Consider the following 20,544-nt stretch of genomic DNA (forward strand, 5'->3'; position numbering starts at 1 on the left):
CATACTGGTGTCACAGACATTTCCTTTTTCTACCGCACATTTTTTTGCTGTCCCTCAACTCCCTTTGCCCTTGTCAAAATCCAATGCCCATCTTCAGAGGGGAGAGAGATGGGCAATACTTGCCTGTACAGAACAGTAGGGCAAATAGGTTGCCTGTAAATGTGCCATTCACAGCAATGTGCTAAGTATATGACACCCTAGACAGGCGAAGAATAACCCAAGGTGGCAGATCTGCCTGGCTGGCAGGGTTAAAATGGGAGGAGTCTTATGATGTGGACCAAAGGATGCTAAAGTCCTCAGTCTATCAGAATCTGTGCCTGCGAGGCAGAGCGAAACAGTGGTGCGACTTGTTTAACTCAAAGTCAGCATTTAATTCTGCCAAATATATTAGCTTAAAACATCTTAAGATTCTCCCCAAGGTGATTACAAAACACAAATCTCATGAATGACTCTCTCTTCTCAATCACAGAAGAAGGAAAAAACCCACAGACACATAGTTGCCATGTTCCCAATGAGTCCTGATCTTTTTTTTTCAGCCCAGGTACTGGCAGCTCAGATGTGTTTCTTTCAAGCAGCCAGTTTCTCTAACGATCAAAGGGAAATTCCTGGACAACTCCTTGCTTTCTTGGAAAGGAGTGTTGTTTTTCTTGATCCTACCAAGCAAGCACACATTCTTCAGCAAACAACAATGATCAGTTCTATGAGCTTGGCCAGGCTCTTGAGGAACTTCCTGTCATCAGCTGCGGTTAGGAAAAAGGTGGGCTGGGAAAACACCCGTCCTGACACACCATTTGCCTGCTCTGCTTCTCACTACACGTTCTTGAGAACGTCCCATCTCTTCCAAGCTCTTGACAATGCACACCAAGTCTCTTGAAATTCCTTACTTGCTCAAGTACTTACTCCAGAATTTTTTTCAAGACAATTATACTCAGGAGTTTTTTTTTTCTTTTTAAACCAGTCTTGTAGTATTTTAAAAATCAATCCTTGATTCTTTATGAGCATCATCAAGTAAAAAAATCCTTGGTTATGTACAAGAATACTCATTTCCCTTTTAGATGTACATTTTATCAAGAATCTTTTCTTGTCATCTACCATGCAGTCACATGCAAGAAATACAGTATTTGCACAGATTCATGGATCACCCAGAAAGCTGTATATCCTTCATATGTGCAGCCAGCTACCCAAAATCCTTGGTGTCTACCATTTAAGTAGTATTCATTTCTTCATTAAGAAGGAAAACACAGGTGTCATGTCACCACACAAAGTTTTAAAGGATGCGAGCCTTGCAAAGACTTCTCGAAGAAGCGATAGATAGTGCTCACTTATGGGGATTTGGAAGGACTAGAGCACTTGCTATTAGCTGAGTAAAAGTAGTTCTTGAGAACAGTAGATCAAGAGAAACTTCAGCAGTGCTCCTACTGACAAGAAGCAGTCTTTAAATGGAGTTACTGAAAAACATTTTTCTTCTTTGAGCTTAAACAATCCAGAAAAATTAGAAGAGCCAGGCCTTCAGTCACACCGAATAATGCCTTGAACTGAGACTAGTCCTTGACAATGAGCTGGCAGCAGAAGCAAATCTGTGATATGTGAGACAGGTATGTTCCCTTGTTCTAAGTCCTTCAGTTCATGTCTCTGCTTACAAAGAAGAGAAAAGATGTGCTCTCTCTTTGTGCCGCTCCTCAGCTTGTTTCATGCACGATGCAGTTCCTACATTTTTAAACACCTTTTCCTCCTGTAACCTACACAGTCAGCATATTTGTGGTATAGAAGACTAAAGAAGGGTGGGATCTTTCTCATGATCTGCTCTTTTTTTAGCCAATCAGGCCGAAAAGTAGCTTCATATTAATCTTTTGTTTTAGCAGCCACTGGAAACTCTTCTCTGGAAGGTGAAGCACATATTTTGAGGTCAGCTTCTCACAAGCTGCTTTTTGTGGAAATCTGTTGTTGTTCTCAGTGACAGAGTCCACAAGACACATTGGGCACTCTCATAACAAACAAGCACCACAGACCTTCACTGTAGCTAGGTTCCTCCTGCCATGCAAGCACCATCCCTCTCTCCCTCCGTTCACTGCTATTTTCTCAGGAAAAAAGTTTTCTCTGCTGAGTCATGCAAATTCTGGTAAATAATCCTGCCCAGGTGGGTGATAAGCTACGAATATTCCTCCTGTCTTTCCTTCTGTTTCCTTCTTCATTACTCAGGTCTGCCCTCCCCTCAACCTACTTCTCCTCCTGAGTAAAATCACAACAAAACTTCTGTGTGAATCTTCACTGACTTCTCAGGCCTTTGCTTATCCTGTTTCTTGGATTCTTCATAGTGTGTCTAAACAGTGTTTAGCATTAGGAGGGAATGGGATCTGGAAGAATCACAGTAGCAATGAAACGAGGCTGATGTTCTTCCTACCCTAGGGGAGACCGTAAGTGTTATTCAGCCACCTTACTCATGCAACAAGTCTCCCTCTCAAAGAGGAACTGATAGATCCTCACAGGGATGGCGATCTAATGGCCAAGTCAGTGCTCTCATAAAATTGGAGGACTAAGGACAGCCCAGGTCTCCCAGATTCTTCCACATCTATATAGCAGTTCACCCACCAACTCTAGCCTAGAGCAAGCCAGCTGCCTAGCTAGATGAGGAAACACAGCCGTTGAAGAGGATTGGCTGTGGCCCTACAAGCAGTATAGATTCAATGGGCCTGAGACACATATTTTTTGCAAACCGCTCTGAACTCAAGTCCAGCTATCGAGGGTAGTACAGAGAAAGGCCCAAGGAACAACAAAGGTCGCATGCATAAGGTTCAAAGTTTTGTCCTGGAAACAAACAAACAAAAATGAGAAGCAAAAAACCAAAAGAAAACATATCATGAGCTTTCATTAAAAATACCGGTGATCAAGGAAATAGGGGAAACTATGAGTGAGGTGGCGGAGGGAGGGTTAAAAAAGTGTGTCTCAGAATTATCATAGCGGGCCAGGTATATTATGGTGCGTTCAGAGAAGCATGGTGAGGCCAGTGATCTCACTAGTGCTCTTAGTCATCTTGGCTGTAAGTGCTTTCATCTGGCTGTAATCCAGAACAAAACATTACTTTTCTGGGAAAGTTTTTTTCACCAGTCTCCAAAGCCAGGGACACTTTGGGATTTACTTATGAAAATAGCAATTTTGATACAGTTTTCCATGCCTGATTGATAGGCTGCAGAAACAATTTAGACAACTTTATGTTTGGATGGGTTGAAGTGATACAGAAGCTGGTAGGAGGGAGGTACTTGCAGATTTTCACTGAGATGCAATATAGGCCCAGCATATACACGTGCGTGCGTGCATGTGTGTGTACTGCAGTTAGCATACTTGCCTCAGTATCAATGCAGTTTAGAGGAACAAGAATGAAACTGATCTGAAGAGGTGTATTTAAAAATCATAAAAAAAGATTTGCTTTAGAGGCAGTGATATGAGGCTCTTAAATATGGCTTGAAATGTGTCCATAAAGATTTCCAGGTTTACTGATTTCCTTAGCTCCTACTCATTAATGATGATTCATTGTACAAACTGACCTTTCTAAACTGAGCCAAGAGCTCTGTAACCTCCAGTAAGGCCATTATTATTTTCAGTGATAATTTTTCTTCTCTTTCATGTGTGAAAGCAATGGAAACAGACTTGTGGAAACCTGGATTGGGCCTTTTTGATACAGGTAAATATTTAAAGCATCCAGTAACTACTCTGGGAATAATTGGTTTCCAGCACACATGGGGAAAACTAACACTATTAATCAGTCTCATGACACTGTTGATAACAATCGCATTTTAAAGAGTAATTATAGTATTTAAAGTGATAAATGAGGTACACAGTTTACATCTCAGTAGTTAAAATTATTCTGTGCTTGCATCAGTCTCAAGTGGTTCGTCAAGCAGGAACAGAACAGATGAGCTCTAGAAAGAGCTGGCAGCTCTACTGCAAAAAATGGAGTTCTAACTACTAAAATGCATTTCTAAATTACAAAGGTGAATTTTGGGGAATGCCACAGTTCAGATAGCAGTCTGGAGATGCAATCAGCAAAGAAGATGAATTATTCTGAGGCCAATGGATATAAGAAGGCAGGGCATTCAGATAAGAAAAGGAGAATTTAAACTGGACATAAAGAAAAATAAACATTATTGAACATTTCCAACATTTTAGCCTCAAAAACTGACAACATGGAGATGCCAACGTTTTTATAATTATTGATGATTGAGAAAAAAAATCCTACATTTGTAGGAGACAGGTAGCAACCAGAAGGGGACTTCCACAACTCTTAATCAGCAGCAGTTACTAACTGCAGTTGCTATATGCTTGATATTTAGGGGATCCTTTCCTCAGAAACATTTAAAAGCAGACCATACAAAGCACAGGGCAATTCGTTATAGGGTACACTCTCTCTCTCACAAGGGACTCGACCTTCCAATGTAAGATGTCTTTTCCATCACCAGTTTTGTTGCTGGAGGAAGGCCGCGCTGTGCTACGCTTTGCTGTGCCGGTGGCACTTCTAAAGACCATTCCTCTGAAAGCTCCGCTTACTTCAAAGCTGAAGCATGACCGAAAGCTGAAGCATTTGCATTAGTTTGAAAATCCAGTATCAGCAATGATGGCTGTTTGGTCAAAATTTGCCATCATCCTAAATATGAACAGATTTCCCTTATGCAGAGGTTGCAAACCGAGCCGGAGAGAGAAATCATTTCTAGCCATTGCAGCTAAAGCTGTCAGTGCGTTTATCCAGAAAAAAGCTACAGCACTAGGGCTGGTGATGCAGATGGGTATTTTGAGAAAGAAAAATGACAGACTGCATTAAATGCAATGAAAGGTTGGGCATGGGGGAAGGGAAGTTGTATTAATAGTTTCTCTGTAACAGAAGTGTCTGTGCAGACTCGTGCTAAAGTCTGATGGATTCAGATTGTCACTTCAAACGAATGGTTTCTGGCATGCATGTAGCCACTGCTGTTTTTCTTAAATGAATGGGAAGTTTAATCAGCATGGACAGCTGTGACAATCAGTGACGGGAACTTTAATTAGCATGAAGCGAGCTGCCCATGCAGTGAGTTGAAATTCCCATGGCAATAACAACATTAAGTTGGACTGGCAGGACAGGGAGAGCCACAGAAACTGACCACCTCCCCAATTAGTGGAGAGGCCTATTTGGTGGGTGACCTTATTGTTACACTAAACGTGAATCAGCCGGCTGACCCACAACTTTCAGGAACTGTTAATTGCACTAGCAAGTGAAAATGAAGAGTGCTGTGTTGCCTAGACTTGGATTTTCCATACTGACAAAGCTAATATCAGTTATATGCCTGGGTGTGGAGTACAGATTTTCCTGGATGCGGATAAATGCATGAGGCAGTTAACGATAAATTAGCTTCTCTATACAGTTTGGTTGCTAAAATGGATAGAACGTATTAATATCTGTTTTCACTGCAGTGTTAAATCCACCTACTTTATGTTCTGCATATACGGCAGGCTGAAGGATCTGCATGTACGTGATACCAAGCTGGCACGTTATGTATGTGGCGCACAGGCTGTAAGATGAACTGTGGCTTTGGTGTGTTTTTGAGGAACTGTTGGATGCCCAGGTCATTAAAGGCTATACTGGGACATACACAGCCACGAGCAGAAGCTGCAGCGTGTCTCAGGTTTAAAAAAACAAAAAACATAAAGAAGCCCATAATCATTGTTTTTAACGCATGCATTTGACAAGGACAGCCTATGCGTGGGTCCAAGTCATTGCTTCTTTTATCTTTATCGCTTAGAGCTGGCCCTGATTTCCACATCATTTAAAACTGCCGTAAGCCAACACTGGCAGCTGAAGGAGCTGTCTTGCCTTCCAGCCACCCTGTGCCCTCTGCCAGCCCAAGCACCTGCATGGCCAAAGGGTGAACGGGATCGAGGGACTACCTGGCCCAGCTCATCGCTAGTTTTTCTTTTTTTCTTTTCCCCCCTCCCTCCATTTTAACCGCTCTCTCCCCCCCGCCCAGTCCCATTCTTCACATGTCCTGCCAGCACCGGCAGGCAGGAGCAGGCAGGGGTCCCAGGACGGGGGGCTCCTTCCTTCGGCAGGGAGGCTGGTTTGTGCCACCCGAAAGGGCGTCTGCACACAGGTCAAGGAGCTCAAAGAGGGCGTGTTGCCAGATCCCACTGGCAAGCGGGGCCTTTTGTGGGCTCGCCGAACAGTGGGTGCTGGTGGAGGAGCGGGTCGCTAGTCCTCAGCCCCATCTCGGCTTGCGGGAGAAGCCCAAAGGCACTGCAGAGGCACAAGCTGCCCACGTTCGCGCTTGCCCCGGCACCACGGGGAGCTTTCGCAGGGCGGCAGAGCCGACACGCCTCAGTCCGAGGCAGGAGCTGCACGTGCATGGGAAGTGCCTCGGGCCCTTCCCGACGCCAAAGGCAGGCGTTATACAAGCAGGCAGGTCCCTTTCGGTGAGACCCAAAGGCCCGAGATGCACAGAAACACGCGTTACAGCGGATGTTGCTAGATGGAGCTGTTTTGCATCACCTCTGCTCCAAAAATGTAACTTTTCTTCCGAGGGGAGCCCGTGCTCAGTCTCAGGCCTGACAGAGCATTCAGAATTCAGCATGTCTGTCTATTTACAATACTCTAAAGCTCTTTTAAACATCACTGTTTTAAAAAAATATATAAACATTATTAGGAAAGGCAAGGCAAGGAAAACAGGCAAGGAAAAGGGGGAAAAAAAAAAGAAAAAAAAGGCAAGGCAATGCAAGGAAACCGCAAGTTGGCTTTATTTGGCCAGAGTTCTTCACCAAATTTTTTTTCTCCGATCCCAATTTGCAATTAAGAAATCCTCAGACAAAGCAAGCAGACAAATAAATACATCGGTAGCTTTTGTCAGGAACAAACTAGGGCGGACCTTTGTGCCCTTTGCCTTTTTCATCCTTACGTGAATACAGGGACTTCCGTACAAGGTCGAGCCCAGTGCTCCCGCTAGCTTAGTGTCCTGTCTCTGACAGCAGGCAATGGCACATGCCTAGAGAAGAGCAAAGCAAAAGGCATAGCCGTATAGTGATGGGGCCAGCAGGTCCGTTTAGTCCCTACAGTAGAAGATATTTTCTCCACTGGCAGCTGAATTTAAAAACAAGAGTCCGAGGCAACTGCCCTGTGCAGCAATAATCGCTGTATCATGCTATAGCCTCCCCATGGTGAATCAGGCATTGCATATATAGACTTAAAAAAACTTGGCCCTGGCCCAAAACTATGCACAGCTTTCACCATGCAGATGGAAGGACTCAAACTGGTTGTAGCTGCCCCTTGTCAAAGGTGGACCATTAGACATGAACGGAAACTGGACTGGTGACAGAGGGAGCTGGAGTAGCTTTTTCCCCCCCTTTTCTTGAATGTTTCTTGCATTGTGGCTTGGTCATTTGTATCTTCACCAGCCAGTTTAGGTGATACATGAGATAGAGCTGCTGTAGGTCCCATCAGGTTTCAGTGGTGACCTTCACTGTTGTTCTTTGGCACCCGCTCCCTTTACATGCACCAATGGTGCCATAGCTGCTTTGCTAGTGACCGGTTTGCTGCTGTTTTGGCAAGAGGCACTCTGAGGCACTGTGTAATTTCTCAACTTCTTTTCTGTAAGTAGTTCACACTTTCTAATGTTATCGGTCTCTCTTTGAAGTCTGTAGCCTTTCCCCAACTTATTTGTTGACAAAGTTTTATGGAAGCCTTTCTCCTTCTTATTTTATAAATATAATACACAATTTTAAAAAAATAAGCAGTTCTGCTATCCCCTAGATAAACTTCTTCCGTGGTGAGGGTTCAGTTTGTGGCTTGTCTGATCATTGCTGTCTCTTTTCAGGATTATCCCAGATAAATTCCCTTGATCTTTTCCTGCTTTTGTGAAAAGAAACAGCTTTTCACCCTCGGTCAGGAGTGGGATGCTGTACTGTCTGAGATACTCTCTCCAGGCCTGCAAATCATGAGTGAAATGAAACATTTTCAAACCTTCTGGCGCCAATCCAGCAACGCTGTGTGATTCAGTGCATCGCTTTTTCCCCTCACAAAGACATTATCTCACCTTTCTAAGGCTGCTACCTTGCAAATATCTTGTTTAGGACCTCAGCTAAAATCTACTAACGACCCATGAGACTATTTCCCATGACTTCACTGTGGTCTTCCACCGGGATTTACCCCATTTTCTTTAGGCTTTCCAAACAAATCCAACCTCCTGGAAGCACCTGAAGAGCTACGGCTTGCATTGCTTCCCTATTTGTAACATGGTGGGGGTGTGTCATTGCCTGTGCTTTCATCTCCAGACAGAAAGGCAGCACACTACAAACATCTCTTGAACTGCTTCAAATTTTGTGCAGCTCAGGATAAAGAGCCTGTAAAATACTCACAGGTCAGCAAGGTAAGGCTGCCAGTTCATTCAGCCCAGCTGCAAATGGCAAGACAAGGAGCAAAGTACTGGGAAGGAGACAGCTCATACTACTTTGCTCTCTTTTTGCATCTGAGGAATCCTTCATTTATATATCCTTGAGTGAAGTAACCAGCTCCAAAAGGGGAGTCAAAGAGTCAAAAAAAGAAAAGTACGTGCTGATGTGGTGTTCACAGTGGTCTGTCTGCTTAGATACATTTTGCTGGCCTTTCTAGAAACGCCTCCACTATTGTTTTATAGGAAGCTATTCTAGAAAACGCAAAAAGGTAAGCTCCAAGGACATAGGCCACATCCTCATTTCCTTCTTATGTAACTCCTCAGATCACAGTGAATTCAGCAGCTGCAGTAGCAGCTTTCACTCCACACATGGCCCAGGAACAGCTGTGCTCTCGTCACCTTTTTTCTCTCAGAACTAAGGTAGCTCATGTGCATGCCCCAACTGAACATTTCATTAATCTCTCTAGGCTTCAGTTCAAAAGAAGAATTGAATACGAAACCACTGGAGTCAAGATCCCAGGGGAACCCAAGTATGTATATCAGGATTAATTTCATAATTAAGCAGTAGCTTTTTATTAATTATACTTTACTAGAATGTTTTCAAATTAATTAACTAAAGATAAGTTATTAAGGAACCTAAGAAGCTTAAGGAATACATTTTCCTCCACAGAGGAATAGCAGGCGTTCTCCACTGATCCTTCTCATACACATCATCAGTTTTTGCTTCTAAAGGGAAGAAAATACAACCCAAATTTAGCATACCTGGACAGTGAGATGATGGCTACTTACCATTACCTTGCCTGGAGCTATATCATCTCCACATTCCCGGGGTACAGAATTTCGATACGAGGGTGTCGATGGGGGGCCATAGCAAACCCATACGCTGTGGGCAGTGATAGACAAGCAAGCCCTGCTGACAAGAGTACGTTCCTGTGGCTACGCTGAGCGGGGAACCCGGTGCACAGGCACCTTGCCTGCTGCCGTGGGTGGAAGTGCAAGAAGTCACTTGAGAAAAGGCCCCTTTGCCAGCTGCAGTGAGTGGTTGTCGGCATCCTGGGAGCGGGCGCAGAGGGAGCATCTAGGTCCCTCAGTCCAGAAAACGAGATGATAGGTCTCCGGCTCCGAAAAGGAAATCTTATATGGCCCTTTGTGATTAAAGGCAGATTGCTCATTAACTTCACTCACCTTTACATCATGCCCAGAATAGGAGAAAGAGAAAGAAAGCAAACTGAGTGGAGAGATGAGGTCTTCTGCCCCGTCTTTGCCCTGGAGAGGGCCATGCGCCTGCCCTTGCCTCACCCTCCTGCCTCAACCCAGCGTCTTGTTACCTACCAATCCTACGACAGCTGAGGGCTCTCTGTGGCAGAATTTGCATTACAGGGCATCCTTAAATTAAATACTAAACCAAGTGTCATTATATCCCCGAGTGCTTCATCTAAAACTTAAAAAAAAATTTTTTTTGCCCCAAAGAATGTCAAATATACCTAAAATTAATATAGAAATAAGGGAGGGGAGAAGAAAAGGAGAAGGATCTGCTGTACAGACTCAGTCTCACTGAGGGAAACTTTAGTGGTTTAGCAGAGATCCAAGCAATTGCACAGCTGCAACTGAACAGAAATAGGATGTGCCAGAAACATAAGGCTCATCCCTCTGATGATACCTCTAGGACCGTAAGCTAGAATTCAGATCTCCTACAAATCAGAAAGCATTTAGCTCCCTACAGAGCATATTTAGCACGTGATCTTTCAAAGGCCTGCTCATGTCCAAGCACTGAGATATTCCTCCTGTGTGAATTGTCCTCAGAAATTAAGTTTGTATATAACTTCGAGACGGCATGCAAGTCTTTCCTTGCTCAGTCTCTGTTGGCTAAGAAAATTCCGCTTTACACATGCACATCACATGAAAGAATTTCCCTTTTAAGGGCAGGAAATTCAGGAGAATTTGGCCCTTAATTAAGTTATTATTTGTTGTGAGTTCCTGGCCTTCTCTCATGATCTGCTGTGAAAGAACACAGTTCTCTGTCATGCTTCCATAATTCAGCATTATTAAAATTAGAAAAACAGACAGCCGCAGGAGAAAAAAATTGAAAGTAATGAGATGGGAGGCGGTTGCATAAGGCAGTAAGAACAATCAGTGCTTTGTAGCCTTTGGGCTGTCTAATGATTAAAACAGACTATTTTGGACAGTCTGATTGGTAGGAAGTAACATCAGTGAGAAATCAAGAGATGCACGTGGAAGGGGAAAATGGTAATTAGCGCTCTAGGTAAGCCAAATTTTGATCCCTTTCCTAGTCACGGTTCAGTCGACAAATGTTTTACCACTAACTTGCAGAGAAGTAGGAGCAGGCCGATAGCGACTGAAGACGCTATCTGCAGAGGCACAAAGATCAGGTTCATCTGTATAATTACAGGGAAGTTTGCTTGTATGGAGACCCAGCCGTTCCAGAATACCGCTTTTAGCTGAGCGAGAAACAAAAACTCTTCCTGTTACGTCTATTATACTAATTAAGCCCGTAAAATCATAACCAAGGGAAATCCTATGGCCTGCATTCTGCAGGCGGCCACACTACACAAGCCAGCAGTCACGTCAGGCGTTAAAAGCACTCGCTACTACTTCTGGCCCAGCAGATAAAACACGTGGAGCTCAGGCTTTGGCTAGGAGGGCAAACGGCACGGCCCAGCTTGCTCCTCCTACGGGGCCAGCCTTTCTTCCCTGGCCACCAACGCCCAAGCTGCCCACTGGGAACAGTTTCTAGCCGGTGCCATCACCCAGACCCAGCTTGGACAGCATATGGGAGGGCGCTTTTTAGCGCGGGAGCAAACCTTACCAAGCAGTGATTTTGCCAGCGAGCGGTACAGATGTGAGGCCACAGCTTTGCCCTTGTCCTTGTTAAAGGCTTTTTGGTAGAGCCTGCACAGCAGGACAAGTTGCTGGATGTAGATATTTTTAGGCCTTTGATCCTCGCAAGAAGAAAAGCTGTCAGAAAAGAACAAACTCGTTTTCTGTGTTCTTGTGTCTCACCTCAGACTGCAAAGTTGATTTGTCCTTCTTGATTGATGGGAGCTGGAGCATTGGCAAACGCCGATTTCAGATCCAGAAGCAGTTCCTCAGCAATGTGGCTGAAGCCCTCGACGTTGGCAGCGCTGGTCCGCTGATGGGCATCGTTCAGTATGGGTAAGAGCTTCCTAAATATCAGCACTACCTCTGTCCAGACAGGCTGGGGTAGGCAGACTTTCAGGGAGGCCTTGAAACAGAGGTAACTGAGGGAAAGGCCACCTAGTTTTCTAACTTCTAGTGCTGCCTAAAGTTGAGCTTAATAAAAAATTACACCTGCCCTGTTTTTTCAATACGTGTTGTAACTATCCTAGACAATAAGCATCCAAGTGAGAGCAGGCCTCCAATGGCGATAAACTTAGTTCTCTTCCATCATTACCATAAACAACAATTATCGAATTCAGAGGAGCTCATTGCAGAAATAACATCTAAAACCTTACTAGTGCAGCCTCCCTGGTTTATTTTTCCCTTGTGAGTATGGCACGGTGACAGTTTGTTGTTAGTGCTGGTGGCTAGATATAGGAGCTTCCACCATGATTGTGTATTAACATGCGCTGGTGAGAAAACTGGCTCTCCTCTCCTCCGGGAAATCCCCAAGGGCATGGGGCACATTCACATAAAATAATGGTGTGCTAAAGTGCAGTTATCCTGCCTTAACACCTACTGTTACACTCCCTACTTCAAGCAAGTAGCTTATTCCAGTCTGCTGCCTTCATGCAGCTTTCTCCATCTTATTGCATGGCCTGTAGAAACAGCTGGATATTATCTAGGGTGCTTCCTAGGGACAAGCTACTCCCATTGCTGTGGGGTGTGACTGTGGACCCCGGCAGGCATAGCTGTGTAGCTAACATGTAGGAAAGGTAACACTCCAGCTTGCTCCCAGGAACTGGATAGCCCTGGCAGGATCTACAGCTATTGTATCATATGCAAAGCAAAAAACTGATGACAGCTTTTATTTCTTCTTTTGATCTGCTAGCAATGACCCTTCAACAGAATTTAGCCTGAAAACCTATGCGAACTCCAAGGATATAAGAAATGCCATCGAGAAAATCCCACAGAAAGGCGGACTTTCCAACGTTGGTATGTGCTGGGCCGCTTGCATGCTCGTGGAAGGCTTCAGAGCCTCGGTTGTGGCAAGCCTACGAGCTCCTCACAGGGCTGTGGAGCCCATGAGCGAACTGTGCTGAGGGCTATGGCAGGCTGGCTGGAGCATACCGCTTCCACGATGACGTACCTGCACCAGTCAGGGGCCCTGCGGGTCCGTTGCAAGGGAAGGATTTACCCTTCTCCTCATCAGCAGTTCCCACTGATGTGCTGGAGACCCTTGCTAACACAGCTTGTCACCTCCAGCCACCTCAGAGGTGGAGGGAGGGGGAGGCTGATGTTGACACACCTGCACAGCAGGGCTCAGGAGGTCTTTGCACGGACAAAGGTGCCTCCTTTTCCTGTTTTCACAGCTAGATGAACTGCCTTACTGCCTTTCCCAGCTCTCAGCATGGCTGTAACACTTAAGTCTGCCCTCTGCCTAATGTTTCATGAGGAGGTTTTTCCTGTCTCCAGAGATATTGTCAGGCAAGCTCTGCCCGCCCTGTAACTCATCCTCAATCTCTTCTGTTTCAGGGAGGGCACTTTCATTTGTTAACAAAAACTTCTTTTCGGATGCTAATGGAAACAGAGGTGGAGCGCCAAACGTGGTCATAGTGATGGTGGATGGATGGCCTACCGACAAAGTGGAGGAGGCCTCCAGGCTGGCCAGAGAATCAGGAATCAATATTTTCTTTGTCACTATTGAAGGAGCTGCTGAAAACGAGAAGCAGAACGTTATCGAACCAGATTTTGTGGACAAGGTACTCACCGGGCTGGGCTCTGGCTGGAAATCTGGCTCTGACTCTGACTTTTTCAAGCTATTTCAAGCAGGGAGTCACAGTCCTTCTCATAGGAGATTCCCCTTTTCTGCTTGATGCTTATGTCTATTTCTTGTCCTGCTTACACTGTCTTGAGGCTTCACACATGAAGAGCCAGACAGCAGGCAGCAGTGCTAAAGTCAGAAAGGCAATCTGAGTCTGCAACACACTAAAAGATATCGTAGGCTTTGTCTCACCATGGAGTTCTGGTTTGATGCATGTTATGAAGCAAATGGCTTTTTGCTGACCAGTTTCTAAACACTGGCACAAATCTGCAGTCGTTCTGAGACGAGAGGTTTTCTGAATATGCAGTAGAGCAACAAAGCACAGCTGCACTCTAAGTTATCCATGAACCTCCTACAGCGCCTCTCCCACCCAGCAAAGGCTGAGAAGCCCTCCCAGTCTAACGTTTGTGTTGCAGTTACAGACGGGTGCCATTTCCACATTCAGGTGAATGCACAGGATAACAAAAACAGACCATTTAAATCTATTTCACCTTTCAGAGGTGTCAGAGTTCTAGCAACAACAAAATATTCTTAAAGGCCTTCAACAACAAATTAACACCTATGGTGAGAATTGTTGACTAGAAACCTACTGGAGTAAAAAACATCAGTAGATTAGTACCAAGATATCAAGAATCTCTAAATCCACCCAAACCATGCTCTGAGACAGTCAGTCAGAAAACAGAACTTCCTAAATCTAAGTTAAAGCAAGATATGAACAGCTTTGCCAAGCTGAAATGATACTGTGCTAGCTTTCGGAGCAGCATGGGGTTTGTGGGGTTTTTTTTAGGCTTACCACACATAACTAAAATCTGTCACAATATTCTGCAGCAAACAAAAGGCCAAACATACTTTTTATATATGTACTTTTTTTTAAAGTTTGAGATGAAAGTGACTTCAGTTTAAAATGTGGGCTTTTCTTTGTTGCTATTAAGCTCAGTGATTAGAAAAGACCAGGTCTTTGGCTGTTATGAATCACCACATTTCAAACATAAGGATAAATCACTAGGTGTAATCCACTGGTCACACTAAGGTTTTTAATGAACTTTAAATAAAAGTGTAGCGTATGTTGGCAGATGCAAGTATTTTGGCAGTGGTTTTTATGCTAAATGGTATCTTGACAACAATTCCAGTAGGAGACCCAGAGACCAGACATATTCATGCCCAAGTTACGGGAAACATCCATATGTGTAAATGTTGGGACACCATGAACACAGGGATATCCCAATTGTTTAGCTACACTGGATAACTAACATTTTGTATCAATGGCTGATCTGATGTATTTTTTCTCTGTTATTTCCTTCTGCTGTCATGAACCTTACCATAATTCTTCAAAAAAGAGTAAAAAGCTGCAGTGTGCAGCAAAGAGGAGAATGCAAGCCTTGAACTATTTTCACTGAGCACTAATGGTAGCTGCCTACTTTAATAGTGCTTCAGGGCAAACTGGCACAAAGTTATGGAGGGATGTATCGAGTGCCAGACCAGCCCGGGTAGAGGAAGCAGGGCGGAAGATATCCGGTATTTTTAGAAAACAGATTCCTGTCTGAGCCATGTTGCTCTGCCATGAAATCCATTTTCAATGAGCTTCAGAGCTGTTCCAGAGAGCTCCACCGCCTCCGGTCAGTGTTTACTTGGTTGTAGTACTTTTTAAACGGGCAAAGCTACGGTGAGTGTCTGTGAGCCTGGCAGAGACACAGCAAAACTGGAAGTATATATAAACTCAAAATAGAAAAGCAAAGAGTGTTTGGTGACTTCATACAGCTGCAACATAACATCAAAAAGCAGCAAGATAGAAGAAAACAAATGAGAGCAGGATATGCCAAGAAGCCCAAACTGATGAGAACCCCAACTGGCTTAGAGCTGTTACACTTCATGTGAGTCAAGTCCAGGCATAGGGAAGAAGACAGTACCTAGCTCTTTCATCTCGCATGTATGCACGAGAAGCTGATAGAGAAAGCCTGGCTTAACAAAATATTCTCAGTCAGAGAACTGGGACATTAGCACTTGAAAGGTACTAAAGCCAAGGACAGTTTGCTCTAGCCTGTCCCCACAAGCTTGACTTCTCCCACTCACTTTTCTGTGCCACCCCTAATGCCCTACAAGTATTCTGTTACAATAATAAAAATTAATAAAATTTTATTACTCAGCAGAGCCAGCACAACTGGGAGTCTCTATGGGCTTTCTGTATTTTCACCAAAATTCCTTGTTTGGCTGGGGGGTCTTTTCTGCTTAAGAGCATATAAGCCAGGAAGAACCCCACTTCAGTCCCAGGTTTTGGTTCAAGGTAGCAGGGTTTGCTGCTCCCATATCTAGAGGCTGCCATAATGCCCACTGGAGCCAAATTAATGCCAGCTCTGTGATTTGGATGCTTTCCCCAGGAACTATATAACTTATCTATAAGAGATTGACAGGTGGCAAACTTCCCTATTACATTTCTTTCACTAGTATAACAATGCCAGGTCCATCCCACAGTTTGTAAATAAAACAGCAAAAAAGACTGGCTCTTTACACAAGCATCTGTGATGTTACATTGATGTCATTTCTCAGGGAAGCAGATGGTAACTGGAGGAGAGGCCGCTTCAGACTCCAGCATCCTCCTTTCTGGGATCCAAACTTACAGTTTAACTAAAATCCTAACTGAAATAGGTTCGCTGCATCTCCCTTGAATTCCTACTTGTGTCATTTTGCAGGCCGTATGCAGAACAAATGGTTTCTATTCCATCAACGTGCCCAGTTGGTTCAGCCTACACAAGGCAGTCCAGCCCCTGGTGAAGCGGGTCTGCGACACCGATCGGCTGGTTTGCAGCAAGACGTGCCTCAACTCAGCTGACATTGGCTTTATAATCGATGGCTCCAGTAGCGTTGGCACTGGCAACTTCCGCACAGTCCTCCAGTTTGTAGCCAACATCAGCAAGGAGTTTGAGATTTCGGACACTGACACGCGCATTGGAGCTGTTCAGTACACGTACGAGCAACGGCTGGAGTTCGGCTTTGACAAGTACAGCTCTAAGCAAGATGTACTAAGTGCTATTAAAAGGATCAGTTACTGGAGTGGAGGCACCAGCACGGGAGCAGCCATCAGCTATGCCTCAGAGCAGCTGTTCAACAAATCCAAACCCAACAAAAGGAAGATCATGATTCTCATCACAGATGGCAGGTCTTACGATGATGTCAGAGTGCCGGCCATGACAGCTCACCAGAACGGTAAGCTGGGGCTCTTCCATCATTATCTACTCTTTCTACCTCAACATTTATCCAGCTCAGAGGATTAGAATTTTCTGTGATTTGAAGGCACTGGATGAAACTTTAGGAGGGAAATATAGCACCTTGCATTGTGGTCTAGTCAAGCGCTAAGCAAGACCAGAATCTGTTTAATAACTATCTAATTACTAAACATCTATCCCTAGGAGATCTTGGTGGATTTCTCTAGCCTTAGTAAGGCCTCCTTTGGCTCTCCAGTCAGGCTATTCATTCATCTCCCTACACTACCGCAAGACATTCACATTGGAGCGAGAACCTCTTGTTCAGGAGCCTGCTGATCACAGCCACAGTTATAAACTTGCTATTATTTAAACCTTTATATTATTGTCAAAAGTTAGCTCCAAAGAACAGATTAGGCCTGTTTGAATTTGAAAATACCATTTTCACAGGGAGAGAGTGTGCTGCAATTCACTGCACACATTTTTGTATCCTGGTAACTATGCTTATGATATCAGACTTAAGCAAATCAATTTTAATGCAATAACTACTTTTAGATGCATTCTAAACTCCAGGTTTCTTTTCAGGAGTCATAGCTTACTCCATTGGAATTGCTTGGGCAGCCCAGGATGAACTGGAAGCCATTGCAACAGATCCCGATAAGGAGCATTCCTTCTTTGTGGATGAATTTGACAACCTCTACCAATTTGTTAATCAGCTCATCCAAAACATTTGTACAGAATTTAATTCACAGCCACGGAACTGATCAAATCAAGCAAAGTGGGATCCTTGGGCATCATGCTGAAGACACACAAAATGCTATAGCAGTAATGTCAGCTCTGAGTTCAAGAAATACTGTAATGGTTATTCTCTGGTACTTTCCAGTTAGCAAGGTGAATTGCAGCTGTTTCCCTATGCATGATAATGCTCTGCGTAGGCTGTTGATTTTTGTTTTTCTTGCAGGTTTCAGAAACTCTGGCTTGGATGGAGAGTGAAAAAGGCAGTAAACTTCATGGAGGAGATGGCTGGAGCTGTTTGAAAAGTTTCTTCCAGTATAGATAAGCTTCTGATTCCCACCTTTGGCCACACACAAGCTCCTCAAAATGAACCACCTCCTTCCTGAACTGGTGTGTGGCCTCAGCCCCAGTCTGCAGGACCTTTCAGGGTGCCTCCACACTGCCTAGCTACTGTGGCAGAAGCACCTCCATGTGACACTGCCCATCAGCTGTCCTCCAGGTCAGGACTGAAATTCCAGAGATTTGTTTCTTTTTTTGACTAAAATTTGAGCACCTTCTTAAAAGCAGTCACTCTTCCCATAGAGCTGTCTTGCTCGCAAGTTAAGTTTCAGCTAATGTAAATTCAAGTGTTGAGATTTATCCAAACCCAGAAATTGGAAAACAGGTGAGAAGAAAGATTCAAGCTCCTGCATGACCTGATCAGCTTATAGCTGTTGCAATACAGCTACAAGCATTTATCAATCCCAATAAAGCCACAGATCCACAAAGCAGCCAACACACAGGAACTAGAATAGTCTTCCCTCTCCTTCCTCCCACAACTCTGCATTAAAATTTGATTTTGGGAAGAAAACCTTCTCCCCTTAGCTTTCTCCTGCTCCACTTTGTCTGGCACCTCAAGGCCTGTAGTACAGCAGGAGAACTGCAGAGACAGAAGAGGCTCTTGAGAAAAAATGTGGGTTTAAGTTGCTCACAATCCAAAAAGTGCTTGAGAACCACTGCTCTATCGTTAAACCATGGCTCAGTTAGATCAGCTTATAGCAGTCACCAATACAAAGAGGATTATTCAAGGGTCATTAGAAGGATTTTAAGAGGAAAGAATCTTAATGTTTTCTACTATACACTGGAAAAAAACAAGATTTCTAGCATTTACAGACATCCTCTTCAGAATTTGGAGTTGGCTTCTGCTATATAGATGGATTTCAAAATGCACCTACTGCAGCCCTCTGTTATTCAAAACACACCCTTGCTTCTTAAGTGAAGAACTAGCCACGTCACTAGTTTCTGATGCCAGGAGTGATACATTAAGAGGGTCAAAAGAATTACACTTTAATTAGGAAGCAGCAGTTGCTGGTTATGTTTCCATCCCTTGTAATTTAAGAAAATATGTTCATTAAGCAGAAGCTACAGAAGGAGAAGAAAGAAGCTTCAGAGCCAGTGCAAATGTGTGTGTTCATATACCTTATGGCTGTCAAAGCAATACTGCATCAGGCTTGTGGAACTAACAGAAAACTGAAATAAATTAAAGCTCAGATTTCATATCTTACTCACAAACTGGAGTTTTAATAGCCTTTGTACTTTTAACGAATAGCCATGACCAAAGGATGTTTAATATCTATTCACATAAAAATGTTAATTGAAGTAAATTGCCACCACAGAAGACTCCTTTCTGTCAACAAAATTAGCACAATCTTTCAAATCTTTGTTTGAAAATATGACTTCACTGATATTTTTGAACTACTGAAGTAAGCATAAACCAAATTAATGAGCACAGCAGATTCTACATGATCTCTGTAGTGTGATAACATAAGTCAGGCTAGGATGCTCTCAAGAGGTGCTCCAACTGGTATTTCCCACCCCCTGTCTTCAGACCTGTTTCCGCAATATCATTTTGCTCAAGGCATCACTCTCCTCTGACAAAGGCTGGTCTGGACAAAACTCAAACTCATAAACTGGATTTACTAGGGACTGTAGCTCAGATGCCAGATTTATTGTTTGAAAACCTGCTTGCTTGGGGTTTTATTCAGGCCTACCTGAGAAAAGAGCTTACATTTTAACTTTTAACTACACTTAATGCTGCACTTGTTTCTAATGCAACAAATATCACTGTATATTTAGCTCCATACTGAATGTACTCTCACAGTACAAAAGAGAGATACTCTTCAGATACTTCCAATTGTATTGCTTGTGTTCTGCTGAAAGCATAGCACAGATGGCAGAGAAGTTAGGAACAGTTAGAGCCACACGCGTTCTTTAGGACAGGCATTTTAATTCCTTCCAAAAGCTTAAACTTCAAGCAACAACAGCAACATTTTTCAAACGCTTCTCACAGAGAAGTTCAACTGTTATCCTCTGCATCAAGCATTCATAAAATGCACTTCGGGGTTTGTGTGGCTTAAATGGTTTATCTGAACTTTACAAAACGACGATGGTGCTTGCCTGCCAATGTGTATTTTTATTAAGTTCTTGAGGTGACCATGAAATTGTCCAATCCGAAAGTGGGAAAGTGGTTTAATTTTTCATCCAACTCTCATGTAAACATAGATGCCTGTTCATAAACACTGTAAACTTAAGTGTAAGCCTCAAAAGTTGTAAGAATATACTTTTCCATTAACTAAAGCAAGCATTGGATCAGGGCAGAAAACACTCCTTTCAACCTTCACCTTTCATAGGAAACAAAATACTGGCCATCTAATAAAGTCTCTAAAAATAATATTTTATATATAAAAAAAGAAACAAGATAACTTACATTTAAATCATCTTCATAAAAGTTGGGGGGGGGGATGTTTGTTTGAAGAAAGCAGCAGAACTACCTTTGTAACATATACAAGCTATTCTGAGCTTCTCACAACACAGGTTGCTAAATCTTTTGCAATAAAAATGTCCCAAAAGGCATATGCAGTACATGTTGTTTCATATATTTGGTTAAAAAACATAAGCATCAAATATGGCCCGTGCAATTTTAGTTTCTGAAATGCAGCTGAGGTTCTTACTAGATTTCGGAAGATCTAGCAAGACTGTTAAGACCTCCAGTGTTTCAATGCGCTTCTTATACATGCTTAACTGGGAGATAAGGAAAAAAAAAAAAAAAAAAAAAAAAAGCTGACAGGTGAACTAGCAGAGGAGGGACTACCAAGTTACCTACCAGAGGAATCAGTCATTGAAGCAGAGTCTACTGACTGAAAGGTATCAAACTTGTATGTACCTTTCCCAAGTCTGCAGGATTATATGAGTTTTGGAACCACAC

General features: G+C 43.5%; 1 protein-coding gene across 3 annotated transcripts in view; it reads left to right on the top strand.

The window, feature by feature from the left end:
• The window catches only part of VIT (vitrin), a 64,382-nt gene extending 44,190 nt beyond the window's left edge, over window positions 1-20,192 (top strand). For all 3 annotated transcript variants that reach the window (XM_026102595.2, XM_026102597.2, XM_026102596.2), the window contains 7 exons: window positions 3,632-3,679; window positions 8,873-8,935; window positions 11,432-11,579; window positions 12,436-12,539; window positions 13,080-13,306; window positions 16,056-16,569; window positions 17,151-20,192. In XM_026102595.2, coding sequence (XP_025958380.2) covers window positions 3,632-3,679; window positions 8,873-8,935; window positions 11,432-11,579; window positions 12,436-12,539; window positions 13,080-13,306; window positions 16,056-16,569; window positions 17,151-17,329 — 1,283 coding nt within the window. In that variant the 3' untranslated portion in view covers window positions 17,330-20,192. The remainder of the gene's footprint in view (window positions 1-3,631; window positions 3,680-8,872; window positions 8,936-11,431; window positions 11,580-12,435; window positions 12,540-13,079; window positions 13,307-16,055; window positions 16,570-17,150) is intronic.
• The last annotated feature ends 352 nt before the right edge of the window (window positions 20,193-20,544 follow it).

Source organism: Dromaius novaehollandiae, chromosome 3 (genome assembly GCF_036370855.1).
Source record: "Dromaius novaehollandiae isolate bDroNov1 chromosome 3, bDroNov1.hap1, whole genome shotgun sequence".
NCBI classification, from domain to species: Eukaryota; Metazoa; Chordata; class Aves; order Casuariiformes; family Dromaiidae; genus Dromaius; species Dromaius novaehollandiae.